General features: G+C 46.7%; 1 protein-coding gene across 1 annotated transcript in view; it reads right to left on the bottom strand.

Moving 5' to 3' along the window:
• arfgef2 (ADP-ribosylation factor guanine nucleotide-exchange factor 2 (brefeldin A-inhibited)) overlaps positions 1-21,337 on the bottom strand; it is a gene marked incomplete at its 3' end in the record, with an annotated part of 107,377 nt that overhangs the window by 81,730 nt on the left and 4,310 nt on the right. Inside the window, exons 2-7 of the mRNA XM_084313308.1 lie at positions 19,841-19,871; positions 13,948-14,071; positions 9,457-9,603; positions 4,495-4,674; positions 3,460-3,877; positions 3,073-3,237 (exon numbers count right to left, since the gene is read on the bottom strand). Coding sequence (XP_084169434.1) covers positions 3,073-3,237; positions 3,460-3,877; positions 4,495-4,674; positions 9,457-9,603; positions 13,948-14,071; positions 19,841-19,871 — 1,065 coding nt within the window. The remainder of the gene's footprint in view (positions 1-3,072; positions 3,238-3,459; positions 3,878-4,494; positions 4,675-9,456; positions 9,604-13,947; positions 14,072-19,840; positions 19,872-21,337) is intronic.

Raw genomic sequence — 21,337 nt, 5'->3', positions numbered from 1 at the left:
AGCAGGTTAACCGTCGGTAGTGTGATAGTAATAATAATAACTTTATTTGTGTAGCACTTTTCATACAGAAGTTGCCGTTCAAAGTGCTTCACAACGGTGAAAAATACAGGCATGAGCGAGCATAAAAAAGATAAAAACGATACGAGAGGTAGCAAGGTGAGGTAAATCACAGTGTTTCACATTAGGATCTAGCATCCCAATAGGCTCTCTGTTTACAGTTTTCAGTAATACAAATAATTGAAAAAAAAGGGCGGTTTGATTCAGTTTAAAAATAGGCAAAGAATTATAAAATAGAACAGACATACAACAGGGTATTTAACATACAACAGAGCAGTGAATCAGTGAAAAGTAAAAAGTGTGATAAAATAGTTCAAAGCAGTGCATCGCTCTTAATCAGTTTTGAATTACAACAGAGCAGCACTCTCAAAATTACAGTGCATAGGAGGCAGTGAGATAAAATTAGCATAGAACCGACACATGAATTTGATAGGCAGTGTATAAAAGTAGGCAGGGTAAGAATAGTGCAGGTAAAGTACAATTTGTGTCAGGATGTCCCTGATGTTTCATTGAAATGCCTGAGCAAAGAGATAGGTTTTAAGCTGTCTTTAGAAGATGTCTAGCGAGTTGGCTTCCCTGATGTTTTTGAGTAGTTTGTTCCACAGTTTTGGGGCGTAGTTGATAAAGGCTGCATTACCGATCCTCTTTTGACTGTTTCTGGGAGCCTCTAGTAGTCCAGCAGCTGATGATCGCAGTGTTCTTGCTGGCCTGTAATTTATTAGAGTGTTGTGATGTAGCTAGGTCCCTGTCCATTTAGAGCTTTGTGTGTAAGGAGAAGGACCTTAAAGTCAATTCTAAATGTTACAGGAAGCCAGTGTAGGAAGATGCTGAAGATAACATGGAAGGATAAGATCAAGAATGAGGAGGTACTGAGAAGAGCGGATATGCAAGGAGGACAGCTGCTGGAGAGGTTGAAAAAGAGAAAGATGGAGTTGTGCAGGCATGTTCTGAGAGGATCCAGCGGGGAGATGTTCAAGAAGGTGGTGATGGGGAAGGTGGATGGAGAGAGAGGAAGTGGAAGACCAAGAAGAGGCTGGGTAGACGACGTCTGTGATTGGAGCGGAGTGAGAGGCGGAGTCACGGAGTTGGAGAGAAGAAGTGGGGACAGAATGGGTTGGAGAGTGATAGGCGACCTTCGGAACGAAGAAGCCACCTAATGATGATGAGTGTAGAGCAGCTAAGACTGGACTAATGTGCTCTCTCCTTTTGGTTCTAGTTAGCAGTCGGGCTGCAGAGGTTTGGATTAGCTGAAGCCTCTCTGTGGTTTTCTTAGGGAGACCTGTGAAAAGTGCATGATTGATTGATTGATTGAAATTGATTGATTGATTGATTGATTGAAAACTTTATTAACAGATTGCAGAATGGGTACAATACAGTACAGCTCAATACACACAATTGTTAAGGGGATGCAGACCAGAGAAAGACTTTCGTCTTGTTTCCACCAGGGTCCCCCATTTTCAATTCATCAGGACATATATGACATACATGACATACAGATAGTCAGTACTGCTACATCTATACATTTATGACATACCAGATTTGCAAATACAGTACTGTTTGTGATACAGAAGGAGTCAGGAAAAGGGAGTATATACATTTGACGTAGAAACTGTACATTGGAGGAGGTTGGGTGGGGGGGGTTGGGTACACTGGGATATTGACAACCATACTGGGTAATTTACATTGGAGGTGGTTGGGGGGGGGGGGGGGGCACACTGTATAGACAAGCAAAACTGTACATTGAGGGGGGGGAGACTCTGTACAAACAAACAAAATTGTACATTGGACTATTGACAAAACCATACTAGGTAAATGACTGTACATTGGAGGGGGTTGGGTTAGGATATTTACAGGGGCCAGTGTTGAATTGCAGTCTCCCGTAGGTGTCTCTTGAGAGAGGTTTTGAAAGTGGGTAGTGATCCACATTCCTTTACAGCTTTGGGTAGGGCGTTCCACATTGATGTGGCATAATTGCGAAACGTGTTTAGTCCCTTATTTGAGCCGAATCTGGGTTTAACATGATTTGTGGAGCTCCCTCTGGTGTTGTGATCGTGGTATTCACTGACCTTTGGGAAGTATTTTGCCATGTACATGGGTACCTTGGTCGTGTAGTGTATCTTGTAGACCAGGCCCATTGCAAGTTGCTGTACTCTGTCATCTACTCTAAGCCATCCTAGGTTGTCAAAGTGGGCAGGGGTGAGGTGGGTTCTAGGAGTAAGGTCAAGCAGTAGTCTGACCAGTTTGTTTTGAGATGTTTGTAATTTTGTTTTTAGCGCCTTTGAGGTGCTTTGGTACCATGAGGTGCAAGCATAGTCGTAGTACCCCTGAATGAGTGCTCCTGCCAGAGTCTTCAGGGTATTCTTGTTTACCAGAGAGGAGATCCGGTACAAGAATCGAGTTCGTTGGTTGACTTTTTTTATTACATTGGATGCCATTTTGTCACAGGAGAGATTAGCCTCTAGGATGGAACCCAGGTAGGTAATTTCATCTTTCCTTGTGACAATATTGTCACCCACTGTAACTGAGAAGCCGTCGGTCTTGCTGAGTTTGTTATTTGAACCGAAGAGAATGGACTCTGTTTTGCCCATGTGTAATGATAGTTTGTTATCAGCGAGCCATATGCAGATTCTGCCTAGTTCCGAGCTGAGGGTTTTTTCAACCTGTAACTTGTTCTTGTCAGAGACCAGCAGGGCTGAGTCGTCCGCAAACAGGAACATTACAGTAGTCTAACCGGCTAGATATGAATGCATGAATTAGCTCCTCAGCATCGTTTTGATTAATAAATGGTCGTATTTCTGCTATATTTCTGAGATGGAAGAACGATGTTTTGGTCACTTTGTTAATATGAGAATTGAAGTTCAGTTCTGAATCTATGATAACCCCGAGACTAGTGACCTCAGATCTGATCCAAGGGGTTAGTCCTCCCAGGTTCTTTATTAACATTTATTTTAAGTAAAGGGTTAACCTGCTGTAGTGTGGCAGTGAAAGGGTTAAATAACATAAGAAGGTTCTGACCCGGTCCAGACTGTATCTGTGGTGGTTCTGGTGCCACTGCGGCCTCCTCAGCTACAGGTTCTGCCGGTGCTGGGTCTGGTTCTGGACCTCCCTCTGGTCTCTCCTCTTCCTCTTCCTCTGCCTCTGTGGCAGGACGCTCTGGACCGTCGTCTTCAAAAGCTGAATCTGATTAAAGACAAAAAGAAGATAATAAGTAGATATAAGGCTCATATCTAATTTTTACTTCTTCATTTTTTACTTACTTTCTCTTTACTGTATGCAGCACACTCCCAGGGGCTCAGAAGGAACAAGCATTTCATTATAAAGTATCCTGTAGTTTGTTGCGACAAATAAAAACAAACTTGAAACTTGACCTCTCCACCAGAAACGGTCAGAACCGACCCGTACCTCCTGAGGGCTGCATGGCCGCTCCTCCGTCCCCCTCGGACCTGCTCTCCTCCTCCGGCTCCGGCTCCCCGTTCATGGAGGGTGCCGGGTCTGGGGCCGGGTCTGGGGCCGGGGCCTGGGTCTGGGCCGGGGCTGTGGGGGTGGCGGTGGGGGCCTGGGCTGTGGGCGTGGCGGTGGGGTCCGGGGTGCTGGCCGCGGGGGAGGGGGTCGGGGTGCTGGCTGCGGGGGTGGAGGTGGCGGTAGTGGTGAGGTCTGGGGTGCTGGCCGCGGGGGAGGGGGTCGGGGAGCCGCCGGGCTCCGGGGTGGGGGTCCGGTCGGACCTGGGGGAAGCGGACCTGCGGCCACCGCTGGGGGCGGGGGAGGGGTTCTGACGGGGCAGACGGAGCCGGTCCTTCTCCAGCTCCTGGGCCTCCAGAGCCTGTGGGAGGAGGAGGTCAGACATCTGGACATAGACATTTTACATTTAGTCATTCTGTCTAAAGGCCGTCCCATAGTCGAGCGGAGCGTACGTGGACCAAGTGGACTCCAAGTGCGAAGCTCCAATTTTCTAACCGTACGGACGTCCGCGTCGCTCACTTGGTGCCACACAAAACGCTGCTCTGCGTGTTGGTTGACATCGACCTGCATTTTACTCTGAAGTGAGAGTAGGGCAGGATCAGGGTTAAATGGGGAGGATTTGAAGAAACCAGAAACTGAAGAAACCAGAGACGTTGGAATGGCTTTTCTAAATGAAGTGTGTAAAACTGGCCGTTTTATTATCTAAATATTGCAAACGGAGATAACCTGGACTCTTTATTTTGACATCGGATGACGACGACGTGACAGAAGTCTAAACAGCGCGGGGAAAAATGGTGTAAACTGGCGCGAGACATGTAGGAAATTGGTCCGCGGAGGTCCGCTCGACTATGAAAGCTCAAACGACTGCGGACATGCAGCGCGGAGTCCGGCCCGCGTACGTCCTGCTCGACTAGGAGTTAAAAAGGAATGTGTAGAGGGAGAGGGAAGGGTTGAACTGGACGCGGAGGCCCCACTGACCGCCTGGCTCTCCATGCGCGTGAAGATGACGTTGAGCATCTGCGTGAGGGTGGCCTTGGCCGTGGTCTGGTTGATGAGGTTGCGGCTGGCCAGGTAGATGTTGTAGCAGGTCCTGACGGTCAACAGGATGGTGCCCTCGTGGATCTCAATGTGAGGGGAGGTGACCGCTGTCAGCAGGGCCTGAGGAGGAGAGAGAGGAGGGGGGGGAGGGGAGAGGAGAGGAGAGGAGAGGAGAGGAGAGGAGAGGAGAGGAGAGGAGAGGAGAGGAGAGGAGAGGAGGGGAGGGGAGAGGAGAGAGGAGGAGAGAGGGAGGGGAGGGAGGTAATGATGGATAGAAAAAGACACAGAAATATATAAATTAATAATTAATTAATTAATTAATTAATAATTTCAACCTGGATTTTTACTTTACATGCCTATATTAAACATTAATGTTTTCAGAACTGTGCAAAAAAAAGAAAAAAAATATCAGTGTCCCATTTCACTTGTTATATTCCCACATTTTAGTGTTCTTCAGCTCTTTTTGTTTCATTCAGTGTGATAAATCCAGTCTCGGTTGAGCTTTAACAAGTCCATCAAAGTCAGGTTGCATGTCTGAGGTGGAGATGTGAAGCACAGCTGCCAGATGTTCATCAGTGAGAGAGGATCTGTACCTGGATTTGGTAAACGTCATGACTGAGAATGTCTGTTCACATATAGGTGGATCCAAAGAGAACCAACATCTTCTGAGCATGTCTCCTCATGTTTGGAAAGTTCTCCTCCTTGAGAGCAGAGTAGAACTCTAGCAGTGATGCTGACTTAAAGTGCTCTTTCAGTAGTGAATCAGACTGCAGGTCAATGAGTTCAAGCTGAACATCAGTGGGTACACTATCAACACTGCAGGTAAAGGCAGAGGAAACCAGCTGCATTTCATCCTCAACCTTTTTGAAATCTTGAAAACGCCTTGAAAATTCATCATGCAGTTCTCCTCTCCCAACATGGATGAGTACCTGTGCCGGTGATCAGCTGATGGTTTGACTTCTTTCAGGGTTTTCATGTGTTTGAGATTGTTGCCTTGAAATTAATTGCAACTTTGTCATGAAGGCTTTCACATGGCTATGCATTTCATGAGCAAAAATGCCCTTGCCCTGCAGTTGTGTGTTCAGTAGGGATGAGTACCGTTCACATTTGAACCGATACGGTACCGGTACCTGTGAATCGATACCGGTACCCAACGGTACCTTTTTTCTGTACTTTGGTCTCAAAAAATGTAATCTACCTACCTCAGTTGTGAAAAAAGAAATCCAAACTTCAAATAACCACACTTTCGACCGTTTTCGGCTTGCCATTGCCCCGACTGCTTTGTTGTTGAATCAAGTCAAATCCTAGGTAAGCGTATATTGTGCGTGTGAACGTTGACATGAAAAGAAAAAAGTAAAAAAAATAAAAATAAAATAAAAAAATCATCATGTAATCTTTCGCGGGCCGGTCAGAATCATCCCGCGGAATATCTTATCTTAAGTGAGTGACATGGAGTTGTTGTTCGAACAACCAATATTTGTTCTACAGCAGCCGTGTTTCTTTGGTCAATCTGGGCACAGCGCCCCGACGGCCCACGTCTCACGTCGTTGATATTATTTATTATCCCTCCAATTCACCTCATGTGAACCCGGTAATAAAACCGCCATGGACGTTTTAACAGGACAGACTTTGCCCTCTTCTAGCCCCGGATCAGTGTGATCAAACACAGAGCGGAGACTTCAGGAAGCTGCAGTTAGTCCGGTGGGGGTTAAGTTAGTCCGGTGGGGGTTAAGTTAGTCCAGTGGGGGTTAAGTTAGTCCAGTGGGGGTTAAGTTAGTCCAGTGGGGGTTGAGTTAGTCCGGTGGGGGTTAAGTTAGTCCAGTGGGGGTTGAGTTAGTCCAGTGGGGGTTAAGTTAGTCCAGTGGGGGTTAAGTTAGTCCGGTGGGGGTTAAGTTAGTCCAGTGGGGGTTAAGTTAGTCCGGTGGGGGTTAAGTTAGTCCAGTGGGGGTTAAGTTAGTCCGGTGGGGGTTAAGTTAGTCCAGTGGGGGTTAAGTTAGTCCGGTGGGGGTTAAGTTAGTCCAGTGGGGGTTGAGTTAGTCCGGTGGGGGTTAAGTTAGTCCAGTGGGGGTTAAGTTAGTCCAGTGGGGGTTAAGTTAGTCCAGTGGGGGTTGAGTTAGTCCGGTGGGGGTTAAGTTAGTCCAGTGGGGGTTAAGTTAGTCCGGTGGGGGTTAAGTTAGTCCAGTGGGGGTTAAGTTAGTCCAGTGGGGGTTAAGTTAGTCCGGTGGGGGTTAAGTTAGTCCGGTGGGGGTTAAGTTAGTCCAGTGGGGGTTAAGTTAGTCCAGTGGGGGTTAAGTTAGTCCAGTGGGGGTTAAGTTAGTCCGGTGGGGGTTAAGTTAGTCCAGTGGGGGTTAAGTTAGTCCAGTGGGGGTTAAGTTAGTCCAGTGGGGGTTAAGTTAGTCCAGTGGGGGTTGAGTTAGTCCAGTGGGGGTTAAGTTAGTCCAGTGGGGGTTAAGTTAGGACGCTACAGCGTGAACTAAAGCCTCCATTCAGACGGTCTTCTTATCTCAGACGCAGCTCTTTTCCTTCCTGCTGTAATCAGTGGCTAAGAGCACTTCACTTTCTCAGTCCACCACGGAGGGTGCGCTCGTATAAACATTCTGCACAGCGTCCACAGATCAGACCAGCACCACAGGCTTTTTTAGTCTTGGGATGATTTTGTATCAGAGAGACTCCTTCTTACACCCACATTTTATTATTATGTATATTGTTTATATGTTATTGTAAATAGTTTGAGCACGTTTGTTGTAAGACTACGTCCGGTGTGTCCATATTTAATTTCACAGGGGGCGACAGTGGCTCAGGAGGTAGAGCACTCGTCCGGTAATCCGGAGGTTCCCGGTTTTGATTCCCGCTCCCCCCCGGGCAGCGTGTGTCGAAGTGTCCTTGAGCAAGACACTTAACCCCCTAACTGCTGCCGATGAGCAGGTCGGCACCTTGCGTGGTCGCCTCCGCCGTCAGTGTGTGAATGTGTGAGTGAGTGAGTAAAATGTGAGGAACAAATTGTAAAGCGCTTTGGATAAAAGAGATATATAAATACACCGTTTGCCATTATGTGGTACAGTAGGTGATCTCGATTAGTCCGATCAACCGAGCCTCGGATTTAAAACGATGAGTGTTCACGGTGAGTTTCTTTTGCATAGTACCTGCTGAGGGATGTTTGTAACTTGCTTTTTAATGACGTAAAAAATTATATTTCTTGTAGGAATGCTTCGCGTTGTGTGGCCAGCCTTGTAAGTCGCTTTGGATAAAAGCGTCAGCTAAATGACTAAATGTAAATGTAAATGTTAGGAGGTAGTATCCTTTCTAGTGATGCACCGATGTGAAAATTGTGGCCGATACCGATATTTGATTAATATTGCTGTTCTGGCCGATACCGATATTTACCGATGTCGATATCTCTGTATAGAAAACACTTTTTTATGATAATGATCTGCCTTATTTTGACATCGGAACGATACCGATGTGTAAACAAATTACCCTATCGGCCGATATTATATCGGCGGCCAATATATCGTGCACCACTAATCCTTCCAGTGTTTGTGGCCAGCCTTGTTACAGGTAGTAATCCATACTGTGAATCCTGATATATTTCATATTTATAATTCCTTACAAGTCCCTGATACTGTGAGTTAATGTGGGTTAATGTGGTGCTTTAAGCTATCGGTGATGATCTGTTGGATCTTAGTGTGAAGAACTGTATGAGTTGATGTTCTGTTGGATCTTTTTTTTTTGATCCACTTTTTCTCCCATTTTTCCATATTTTCTCCCATCCCAATTTCGTATCATCCAATTCAACCCTCCCCTGTCACGAACGCTGTTTCTTGCCTCCCACAAGCCGGCTGCAATGTGGACTAAGTCATACATAGCACAAGTCCCCTCCGGTACTTGAGGTAACAGCAGTCGCATCTTTTCACCTGCGCAGCTCGATCTCTCAGTGTCAAGGAGTAACGCGTGGGAGGCTCACGCTGCCCCCGACACTTCCTGATTCTACTGCGCAGGCGCACCAACCGACTTGTAGGAGTCGCTTGTTCACAACGTTCGATCCCCACCCTTCAGTTTTCCCTCCCCGTAATACGGCCAATGTGTATTACTGCGGACGACCAGCCAAACTGAAAAACAATGTGGAGAGCTGGATTCGAACACGCGAATCCTAGCGTCTCCACACTGGTGGCGAGTGCCTTGCCCACTACACCACCTAGCCGCCCTATGTTCTGTTGGATCTTAGTGTGAAGAACTGTATGAGTTGATGTTCTGTTGGATCTTAGTGTGAAGAACTGTATGAGTTGATGTTCTGTTGGATCTTAGTGTGAAGAACTGTATGAGTTTATGTTCTGTTGGATCTTAGTGTGAAGAACTGTATGAGTTTATGTTCTGTTGGGTCTTAGTGTGAAGAACTGTATGAGTTGATGTTCTGTTGGATCTTAGTGTGAAGAACTGTATGAGTTTATGTTCTGTTGGGTCTTAGTGTGAAGAACTGTATGAGTTGATGTTCTGTTGGATCTTAGTGTGAAGAACTGTATGATTTGATGTTCTGTGCCTTGGTCTGCTTTACTGCCGTCTATTTTATACTTATTTTTATTACACTTTGTCAGTTTGTGCTCATTTTATGCCAGTTGTGTATGCCTGTCTTGAAGCACTCTGAGCTGCATATCTAGTATGAAAGGTGCTAAGGAAATAAAGTTTATTATTATCATCATCATCATTTCATTATGTTTCTATGTATCCACTAGGGGGACCCTGATGTAAACAAGACGAAAGTCTTTCTCTGGTCTGCATCCCCTTAACAATTGTGTGTATTGAGCCGTACTGTATTGTACCCATTCTGCAATGTGTTAAGTAAAGTTTTCAATTCAATCAATCATCCACATTGCCCAGGTCTCAGGGGACCACAGGGAGCCCCACCTTGATGATCTGCAGCTGGACGCCCTCGTCAGTCTGCGGGCCCTGGAAGCAGTTACACACCGTCTCCACCAGGCGGTCGATCAGCCTCTTCCCTGGAGCCCCGCTGTCCGGGGCGTTCCCCGTGATGTGGCCGTACGCTATCAGCTTCTGGGGGGGGGGGGGGGGGGGGGAGAGGCAGGTTAGAGGAGTTACACCTGTCAGGGGCGTTCCCCGTGATGTGGCCGTACGCTATCAGCTTCTGAGGGGGGGGGGGGGGGGGGGGGGGCAGACAGGTTAGAGGAGTTACACCTGTCAGGGGCGTTCCCCGTGATGTGGCCGTACGCTATCAGCTTCTGAGGGGGGGGGGGGGCAGACAGGTTAGAGGAGTTACACCTGTCGGGGGCGTTCCCCGTGATGTGGCCGTACGCTATCAGCTTCTGAGGGGGGGGGGGGGGGGGGGGGGGGGCAGACAGGTTAGAGGAGTTACACCTGTCAGGGGCGTTCCCCGTGATGTGGCCGTACGCTATCAGCTTCTGAGGGGGGGGGGGGGGGGGGGGGGGGGGGGGGGGGCAGACAGGTTAGAAGGAGTTACACCTGTCGGGGGCGTTCCCCGTGATGTGGCCGTACGCTATCAGCTTCTGAGGGGGGGGGGGGCAGACAGGTTAGAGGAGTTACACCTGTCGGGGGCGTTCCCCGTGATGTGGCCGTACGCTATCAGCTTCTGAGGGGGGGGGGGGGGGGGGGGGGCAGACAGGTTAGAGGAGTTACATTCTTTTGTGTGTGTGTGTGTGTGTAATATGAGAGAGATGAGGTAGAGAGAGAGAGTGGAGGTAGAGAGAGAAAGATGAGGTAGAGAGAGAGAGAGGTAGAAAGAGAGAGTGGAGGTAGAGGGAGAGAGAGCGGTAGAGAGAGCGGTAGAGAGAGAGGTAGAGAGAGAGAGAGAGAGAGAGGTAGAGAGAGAGAGAGAGGTAGAGAGAGAGAGAGAGGTAGGAGGAGTGGTTTTTCCGACATAAGAATCTGGATGCAAAAAAATGGTTCTGAAACTCAACTGTGACAAATCTGAACTAATCATCGTTGGCCCATATTCCCCGACCCGCCCAGGATTTTCCAGTCAACATCGACGGCTCCATTGTCACCCCCTCCCACCCACGTCCGCAACCTAGAGTAGGTATCGTTCTCCACCCCGCCCTTTCCTTCCTCCTGCATGCCAACCAGATCGCTAAAACCGCCTTCTTCCACCTCAGGAACATTGCCCGTCTACGCCCCTCGCCATCCTTCTCTGCTGCCGAAACACTGACCCACGCACTCATCACATCCCGACTGGACTACTGCAACAGCATCCTTTATGGCACATCCACCAACATCCTCAACAAACTACAATACGTCCAAAACTCCGCTGCTCGCATGCTCACCTCCCCCCGCCACATCACCCCCATCCTCCACAATCTCCACTGGCTCCCCATCATCTACAGGATTCAGTTAGAAACTCTACTCATCACCTTCAAAGCCGTCAACGACCTGGCCCCCTCCTGCCTCTCTGACCTCCTCCTCCACCACACGCTGCCTCAGGTCTGCAGATACTAACCTCCTCCAATCGGTGGGCGGAGGTCTGTGTGAAAAGGGCTACTGACTGACAGCGTGGGCTGAGGTCTGTGTGAAAAGGGCTACTGACTGACAGCGTGGGCTGAGGTCTGTGTGAAAAGGGCTACTGACAGCGTGGGCGGAGGTCTGTGTGAAAAGGGCTACTGACTGACAGCGTGGGCTGAGGTCTGTGTGAAAAGGGCTACTGACTGACAGCGTGGGCTGAGGTCTGTGTGAAAAGGGCTACTGACAGAGTGGGCTGAGGTCTGTGTGAAAAGGGCTACAGACAGCGTGGGCTGAGGTCTGTGTGAAAAGGGCTACTGACAGCGTGGGCTGAGGTCTGTGTGAAAAGGGCTACTGACTGACAGCGTGGGCTGAGGTCTGTGTGAAAAGGGCTACAGACAGCGTGGGCTGAGGTCTGTGTGAAAAGGGCTACTGACAGCGTGGGCTGAGGTCTGTGTGAAAAGGGCTACTGACAGAGTGGGCTGAGGTCTGTGTGAAAAGGGCTACTGACAGCGTGGGCTGAGGTCTGTGTGAAAAGGGCTACTGACAGAGTGGGCTGAGGTCTGTGTGAAAAGTAGGGATGGGTACCAAATTTGGTACTTTTGAGGTACCGAACCGAAACACGTCGGTACTACAGAGTATCGATTCAAGTAAGATAGATTTTTTTTTTAAACTTCTTTTTTTTGCTTTTTTCTTTTCATGTCAACGTTCACACGCACAATATATGCTTACCTAGGATTTGACTTGATTCAACAACAAAGCAGTCGGAGCAATGGCAAGCCGAAAACTGTCGAAATTGTAGTTATTTGAAGTTTGGATAATTTTTTTCACGACTGAGGTAGGTAAATAAAAGATTTTGAGACTAAAGTACCGAAAAAAGGTACCGTTGGGTACTGGTATCGATTCAAATGTGAAAGGTACCCATCCCTAGTTGGTTCCACGTAAATGGACATTTCGCCCGGTCACTCGTGCCCCCCCCGCCCATCCTGTCATACCTCTGAGCCCCCGAAGGGGGGCGCACCCCACACTTTGAGAACCACTGAACTAAATGAATGATGAACTAATGAACTGCTTTAGGGTGTGTGTGTGTGTGTGTGTGTGTGTGTGTGTGTGTGTGTGTGTGTGTGTGAGAGTGATTATGTGCAAAATAAATCAGCATTGATTTTTGGCAAAGTGCCCCTTGATTTAAACTAACTGCTTTTGTTGAGCAGTGAAGGAGTCACCCTGTGCTTCTAGACTGACAGGTAGCGGTGATTAACAGGGGTCTGCCCGTCTGCCTGCCTGCCCGTCTGCCTGCCTGTCTGTCTGCCTGCCTGCCCGTCTGCCCGTCTGCCTGCCTGTCTGTCTGCCTGCCTGCCCGTCTGCCTGCCTGCCCGTCTGCCTGCCTGTCTGTCTGCCTGCCTGTCTGCCTGCCTGCCCGTCTGCCTGCCTGTCTGTCTGCCTGCCTGCCCGTCTGCCTGCCTGCCCGTCTGCCTGCCTGCCCGTCTGCCTGCCTGCCCGTCTGCCTGCCCGTCTGCCTGCCTGCCCGTCTGCCCGTCTGCCTGCCTGCCCGTCTGCCTGCCTGCCCGTCTGCCTGCCCGTCTGCCCATCAGTGGAATGCACACCCTGAAGAGAGACGGCTCCAGGAAGGCGGGGGACGAGTGGGAAAAACAGGTGGAGCAAGAAACTGTCAAAATGTCGTCCCTCTGGCTGATAACTGAACCTACGACTACCTATCGATGTTATTATGTGAGAGGGAGGGAGGGAGGGAGGGAGGGAGGGAGGGAGGGAGGGAGGGAGGGAAGGAGGGAGCGAGGGAGAGAGGGAGCGAGGGGGCAGACGGGGACAAAGAGAGAAATCTAGTAGTAAGAGGAGCGTGTTTGTTTTGGTGTGCAGGTCTGTACGTGGAAATCAATGTAGTCTAGTCAAGTGTTCCTTTATTAATCCACTTGGGGGGAAATTAAAGTGTCATAGCAGGTAGGATAGGTAGTAATAACAGAATAATAGAATGTAGAACAAAGTAATAATGATAAGAGCGCTAACAGTAATAAAAAATATTAACTTCGTTTTTATATAGCGCCTTTCAGAAGACCCAAGGTCGCTTTACATAGGGGGGGGGGGAATAACAAAAGTAACAAACATAGTGGACAGACACAACATACAAAGTGAGAAATTAGGGTTGAAGGCCAAGTTGAAGAGGTGGTAGTAGTAGTAGTAGTAATAGTAATAGTAGCAGCAGCAGCAGCAGCAGCAGTAGTAGTAGTAGCAGTAGTAGTAGTAGTAAACAGTAGTAGTAGCAGTAATAGTAGTAGTAGTAAACAGTAGTAGTAGCAGTAATAGTAGTAGTAGTAATAGTAGTAGTAGTAGCAGTAATAGTAATAGTAATAGTAATAGTGGTAGCGGTGGCGGTGGTGGTGGTGGTGGTGGTAGTAGTAGTAGTAAACAGTAGTGAAGTGGCAGGATTAAATCAGACCGTAGTAATAGTGATGATGGTACGTGGTCCAAACCGTAGTAACACACTGCATCAGAGTCCGTGCGGTGTTTATTATTATTAGAGTAGAATGTGTGTGTTAGGGCCGTCCCCGAAGCCTGTTTTTGGGCTTCGATCTTCGTCAGGGTTTTTTGATAAAGTGATTAATCTGATTAAATGAGTCTTTAATAAAATAATTAAATCAACTTTCTTTAATGAATATAACTCATCAGTTTTAATACTATAATATTAGTGTGTAGCCTAATCTTTATCTGCAACTGTGAAGAAAAACCCCATTGTTTTAAACAGAATGAATAGACACATAAAAAATATTAAATGTTGATTTAGAATTCGAATGCCAACGTAACTAACGAAGGTCCGAACATTCGAACGTTTGGGCTCAGCCCTAGTGTGTGTGTGCGTGCGTGTGCGTGTGTGTGTGTGTGTGCGTGTGTGTGCGTGTGCGTGTGTGTGTGTACCTGCAGACAGTCCAGCGAGGTGCTGACGATGCGCGGGGACTTGGACTGGCAGGCCAGCTCGAAGGGCAGCACATACTGGTCCGCCTCGATGTAGTTGGCTCTGGGCGGAACCACGGTGCCATCTCTGCAGGGGGGGGGGGGGGGGGGGGGACAGTGAGAATCACACATCACCTGACGGGGACGACTTCCTGTCAAAACACTGCTTTTATGAAATGAGTGAAGAGGTGAGGCTTCATACGGCAGTCTGCTCTACACTATATGACAAATTCAGGACATTTCAAACTAAATCATTATTGATTTGATCGATTGATTTTATTTATGGATCCAAAAGACACAACAAGTCCAAGGGATGACGTGCAAAAGTGACAACACTTTTTTTTCCAGCCTGGTCCCCGATGTTCTGACTTAATACACAAATAACATATAAAACAACACATGAAGCAAAGGTCCAACACAACAAATCCATATTCTATATCTTTTTTTTTTTTATCCACTTTTTCTCCCATTTTTCTATATTTTTCTCCCATCCCAATTTCGTATCATCCAATTCAACCCTCCCCTGTCACGAACGCTGTTTCTTGCCTCCCACAAGCCGGCTGCAATGTGGACTAAGTCATACATAGCACGAGTCCCCTCCGGTACTTGAGGTAACAGCAGTCGCATCTTTTCACCTGCGCAGCTCGACCTCTCAGTGTCGAGGAGTGACGCGTGGGAGGCTCACGCTGCCCCCGACACTTCCTGATTCTACTGCGCAGGCGCACCAACCGACTTGTAGGAGTCGCTTGTTCACAACGTTCGATCCCCACCCTTCAGTTTTCCCTCCCCGTAATACGGCCAATGTGTATTACTGCGGACGACCAGCCAAACTGAAAAACAATGTGGAGAGCTGGATTCGAACACGCGAATCCTAGCGTCTCCACACTGGTGGCGAGTGACTTGTCCACTACACCACCTAGCCGCCCCATCATATTCTATATCTAAAAACAAGTCAATATCACCCTGACCACCAAATACCATAAAATAGCGCATTTCTTACACCATCATTAAAACAACAATACGAGTATGACCCGACAGCTATCCGGCCACTTTACCGCAGAGATATGAGCGAACCTGACCTTTAGATATTCCTCTAGAACCTGACAGTTTTATCCTGAGTGGAAGGCTGTTCCACATTGAGATACCGGTGTAGAAAAATTAGCTCTGGAGCCATAGACTTGATCATTTATATATTTACTGCATATATATATATTTCCATATCCGTCTGAATATACTTCAGTACTTCTACAGTATATACCTACTTAGAAAAAGCAGATTAAAGGTACATGGTGCATTTATATAGCGCTTTACAATTTTGTTCCTCACATTTTACTCATTCACTCACATTCACACACCATGCAAGGTGCCAAGCTGCACATCGGGAGCAGTTAGGGGTTAAGTGTCTCGCTCAAGGACACTTCGACACGCTGCCCAGATGGGGCGGGAATCGAACTGGATTACCAGACGACTGCTCTACCGCAGACAACCCATACAAGTCTGCATGTACAATAAGGCTGTATATATAATTTTTTTTATTAAAACAACTTTCTTTAATGAATAGAACTTGTCTGTTTCGTCGACATAAATAATCCAATAAGGGCACGGTTGGTACGAAAGTGGTATGAAAGCAGAGCGCCGAGCGGATGCAGATAGCCTACATCATTTATGATAAATGTTTAATTTGAATTTTTATGACGAGTCATATACTATAATATTAGTGTAGCCTTATCTTTATCTGCCACTGTGAAGAAAAACCCCATTGGTTTAAACAGAATGAATAGATGCATACAATAAAATTAAAATTAAAATAATACATTTTAATGTTGATTTAGAATTCGAATGTCAACGTTATGAATGAAGCTTCAAACTATTCGGTGCAGCCCTACTGTATATATATATATATATATATATATATTAGAGCTGACCCCTATTAGTCGATTAATTGGTCGAAAGGAGCCGTAGTCGACTGCCAACCTCTTGGTCGAATACAAAAAAAAATTTAAATTCTTTTATAAATTATCATTCTTTCCAAAAGAAAAGAGGCCTAGAAGCGTGGCTAACGCTAATGGCACGCATACCAGAGGCTAACTGCCTAAGAAAACAGGCACAGAGGCACTGAAAGAGGATTTCACCCGTCTAATGAACACACTAGACTAGACACATATCAAGATGTATCCATCAGTGGACCAATTGCATGCTTTTGCACAGAGGACAAGAAGCCTTCAGTCGACTCCTTCAGACATTAAGCACCCCCCACAGAGGACAAGAAGCCTTCAGTCGACTCCTTCAGACATTAAGCACCCCCCACAGAGGACAAGAAGCCTTCAGTCGACTCCTTCAGACATTAAGCACCGCCCACAGAGGACAAGAAGCCTTCAGTCGACTCCTTCAGACATTAAGCTTCACCCCCCACAGAGGACAAGAAGCCTTCAGTCGACTCCTTCAGACATTAAGCTTCACCCCCCACAGAGGACAAGAAGCCTGCAGTCGACTCCTTCAGACATTAAGCTTCACCCCCCACAGAGGACAAGAAGCCTGCAGTCGACTCCTTCAGACATTAAGCACCCCCCACAGAGGACAAGAAGCCTGCAGTCGACTCCTTCAGACATTAAGCACCCCCCACAGAGGACAAGAAGCCTGCAGTCGACTCCTTCAGACATTAAGCACCCCCCACAGAGGACAAGAAGCCTGCAGTCGACTCCTTCAGACATTAAGCACCCCCCACAGAGGACAAGAAGCCTGCAGTCGACTCCTTCAGACATTAAGCTTCACCCCCCACAGAGGACAAGAAGCCTGCAGTCGACTCCTTCAGACATTAAGCACCCCCCACAGAGGACAAGAAGCCTGCAGTCGACTCCTTCAGACATTAAGCACCCCCCACAGAGGACAAGAAGCCTTCAGTCGACTCCTTCAGACATTAAGCTTCACCCCCCACAGAGGACAAGAAGCCTGCAGTCGACTCCTTCAGACATTAAGCTTCACCCCCCACAGAGGACAAGAAGCCTGCAGTCGACTCCTTCAGACATTAAGCACCCCCCACAGAGGACAAGAAGCCTGCAGTCGACTCCTTCAGACATTAAGCACCCCCCACAGAGGACAAGAAGCCTGCAGTCGACTCCTTCAGACATTAAGCACCCCCCACAGAGGACAAGAAGCCTGCAGTCGACTCCTTCAGACATTAAGCACCCCCCACAGAGGACAAGAAGCCTGCAGTCGACTCCTTCAGACATTAAGCTTCACCCCCCACAGAGGACAAGAAGCCTGCAGTCGACTCCTTCAGACATTAAGCACCCCCCACAGAGGACAAGAAGCCTGCAGTCGACTCCTTCAGACATTAAGCACCCCCCACAGAGGACAAGAAGCCTTCAGTCGACTCCTTCAGACATTAAGCTTCACCCCCCACAGAGGACAAGAAGCCTGCAGTCGACTCCTTCAGACATTAAGCTTCACCCCCCACAGAGGACAAGAAGCCTGCAGTCGACTCCTTCAGACATTAAGCACCCCCCACAGAGGACAAGAAGCCTGCAGTCGACTCCTTCAGACATTAAGCACCCCCCACAGAGGACAAGAAGCCTGCAGTCGACTCCTTCAGACATTAAGCACCCCCCACAGAGGACAAGAAGCCTGCAGTCGACTCCTTCAGACATTAAGCACCCCCCACAGAGGACAAGAAGCCTGCAGTCGACTCCTTCAGACATTAAGCACCCCCCACAGCCCAAATGGAATGATAAAAAAATAAAAAATTTGAATAAAAAATATTATACTTTTTTTAATTAAATTTTTTACTAATAGTCGACTGACGGCAAATGTTGGCCAATCATAGTCGAATATCCAAATCCTTAGTCGGGGACAGCCCTAATATATATATATATATATATATTATACGCACACACATCTGTCTGTACATACCTGCATATAATCCTTATTACATATCTGTAGATAGTATACTATATCTATATCGGTACATCTTACTAGTTACACTGCTGGCCAGTATTACTTGCTTACTACCATAGTGTCTTTATACCTGCAGGTTAAAATCAAGTATTGCAGAGTACTGTACGACCTCCTGCTCCGTCTAGTACAGAGTGGTGCAGGGCGTCTAAAGCAGCGCTCCGCTCAGACCGTGTTAACGGAGACGCTCATTAAAGCTCGTGAGGCCGTCCGCCTGGTTACCGTTTCTTCAGCTTCAGCGCTTCAGTAGTAATTATAAAAAGGGAATAATAAAACAAACAGGATAAGATTAAATGAAATGCGGGCGTCATAGCAACATGGGGGGAGGCGGGAGAGGAGGCAGAGTATGGGCAGGGTGATAGTAGAAGGACATAAATACAGGCAATACAGTAGTTAGATCTGAATATAAAAATATGATAATTGGATTATTATTTCTGTGCTGTGATGCATTTTTAGAGTGGCAAAAAAAACATGCAAATTTGATATTGCCATTGATTACCATTGATTGACGCTTTGTGTTATTATTATTATTATAATTTTTTTTTTATATACAGAAGGAGCAGCACCTATAAATCAAACCACCTCCGTCACAAGACGCCAGCGGCTATCTGAGCCTCGAGCCCAATACTAACAAGAGGATGAAGACCAGAAAAATACTTTCGTCTTGTTTACATAAGGGTCCTCCATTTTTTATTCATCAAGACATTTATGACATACAAGACATACAAAAAGAACTATTCCTATTATTGGCGTAATCATTTGCAAATAGCCTTACTTCTGTGTTTTACTATTAAGCACTTTTCTAATAAGTAATCCAAGTGTGCCTATATTACTACCTACTATTAGAGCTGTGAATCTTCACTGGCCTCACGATTCAATTATGATTCAGCTGTCCACGATTCCATTAGATTCTACGATGCAGCTCAATAATATATTACATCCTCAATTTTATAATCTATTACTGCACATGGCTACTTTTTCATCAATTAATACAAGCAGTCAGATAAATTTACTTTTATTTAGAAAGTTCTTAAATCAGAATGTCAAAATAAATGTCTTTACTAGTGTTGCATGATGCAGATACTAGAACGGCAACTCGATACCCAGCTGTTAAAAACGGTTCAATACTCTTTATTAGTATCAGTATCAATACTTTCAGAATAGCCTGATGCTGTATTTTATATGAGTTGAGTGGATGCATGACCAGAGCACTAGCTTTAATAATACAATAATAATAATAATAATAATAATAATAATAATAATAATAATAATAATAATAATAATAATAATAATAATAATAATAAATTTGATTTGTAGGGCGTTTTATAGTTGTGGAGCAAATCCCAAAGCGCTACATTGTAAAAGAACATAAAAGCAAGCAAGAGAGTATATTTTCTATTTTAATAATCGATTATGTTCCGTCACTGCATCGATGCAGAATCAGCCACGTTCACACCCCTACCTACTGGGCGATGGTTGTTTCCTACTTGTGCTCTGTTGAGTCTGAGCTCGAAACACAAAAATGTAATTACAATGCCCCTGTATTGTGTATTTGACAAATAAAGCACTTTAAATTTAACTAATTGTCTATACTACTATGCTAAGACTGTAAGACTAAGACTGAAGCACTCAAGTTCGACACAAACAATCTTGCCGACCCTTAGCTGCCAGAGTTGTACCTTCCTGGCTGCTGACAACTTGTTTTGGATAAAAGCGTTCAGCTAAATGACTAAATGTGATGTACTTTAAATTTGTTCATCAAACCACATAAGTGTCGCAATATGACATCCTGATATCAAGAAGGACAGGACATGATGTCGTCATCACCTGTGTGACCATTTTGTTTGTGTGTGTGTGTAGTACATCCGGGTCAAAGGTGAACGTGCAAAAAAGACAAAGTACTTACTTTTGTTTCTCGAGCTCGGCTTTGATTTCATCTGTGAAGGAAGAAAGAAGAAGCCGCTGTTAAAAGTCTGAAGTAGGGAGGCCCCGATCACGTTTTATTATCATTTTTTTTGGCATTTTATTGCTTTATTGGATAGACAGAGAGAGGAAAGATGGGAGAAGATATGGGGAGGCGTTCGGCAAATGTCGCCGGGTCCGGGAGTCGAAACCGGGACGGCGGCGTTGCACTGAAGTGCGTTACGTGGTGCGGGCACTGCAGGCACACCGCCTTTTTTGCCACCGATACCGATCGTCTATGAGCCATATCAGCCGATACCGATCGTTGGTTTTTATTTTTATGTATCAATATATTTTTTTCAACAACAACAACCAACAACACAATATCAACAGTAACAACAATACTAATAATAATAATAATAATGACAGTTGTGTCTACAGCAGAGATCAGGCTCTAAACTAAAGTCTGAAGTGGTGTCGACAGCAGAGATCCGTCCCCCGCAGCAGGTGACCCGGGCCTCATTAATAAGCCAACCGCCAAGAGCAAACACAGGAACTAGCATCACGAGTTACAGCCTGAATAACGACAGAGAGAGAGAGAGAGAGAGGCCTTTAACTTGAGAGTACAGTAAGTACAGTAAGTGCAGATGTCCACCCATTGGCTTGATCACAGGAGGCACTAATGTATTTACATCTAACTCAGCAGACCGACATGTCTATCAAAGGAATATCGAGTGGGTCATCGACCGGACATTAGCCTCGTTATTATTGCTGATTAAGACAGAATCCCACTGGGCCGTCTGTCTGTCTGGTTCCCCCACCTGCTCAGTATCGCCCTCCCTCCCCCACTGCCCCCCCCCCCCCCCCCCCCACCCTCCACGGCTATATTCACATCTGTTCCGCAGGGCCATCTAGGGTTATTCTCTCTCTCAATCGATGTCCACCTCTTCATCTCTCAGCTGATCATCCAGAGCTGTTGTCCCTGGGAGCAGGCCTCTTCTACAGTCAGTCACACGCCGTTGCAAGAGAAAAATAGGTCAGAACACACCAGCGGTCTGGTCGTCTGTACCTCTGCTAGTACACCCAGAGTAGTGGTGTGTGTGTGTGTGTGTGTGTGTGTGTGTGTGTGTGTGTGTATTAAAAGGTGCTGTGTGAGTGTTAAAATAAGTGTTATACATAGCTCTACAGTCTGACAGCCATCACTAATATAGAGTGTCTGGTCAGTAACATGGGTCTCCCAGTCCCTCCACTCTGCAGTAAACAGTCATCACTGATATAGAGTGTCTGGTCAGTAACATGGGTCTCCCAGTCCCTCCACTCTGCAGTAAACAGTCATCACTGATATATAGTGTCTGGTCAGTAACATGAGTCTCCCAGTCCCTCCACTCTGCAGTAAACAGTCATCACTGATACAGAGTGTCTGGTCAGTAACATGGGTCTCCCAGTCCCTCCTGCTCTGCAGTAAACAGCCATCACTGATATAGAGTGTCTGGTCAGTAAC

This window comes from Notolepis coatsorum, assembly GCF_963971535.1.
Source record: "Notolepis coatsorum genome assembly, chromosome: 4".
Taxonomy (NCBI): Eukaryota; Metazoa; Chordata; class Actinopteri; order Aulopiformes; family Paralepididae; genus Notolepis; species Notolepis coatsorum.
The sequence above is the reverse complement of the archived record's forward strand: the minus strand, read 5'-3'. Positions and strand labels throughout refer to the sequence as shown.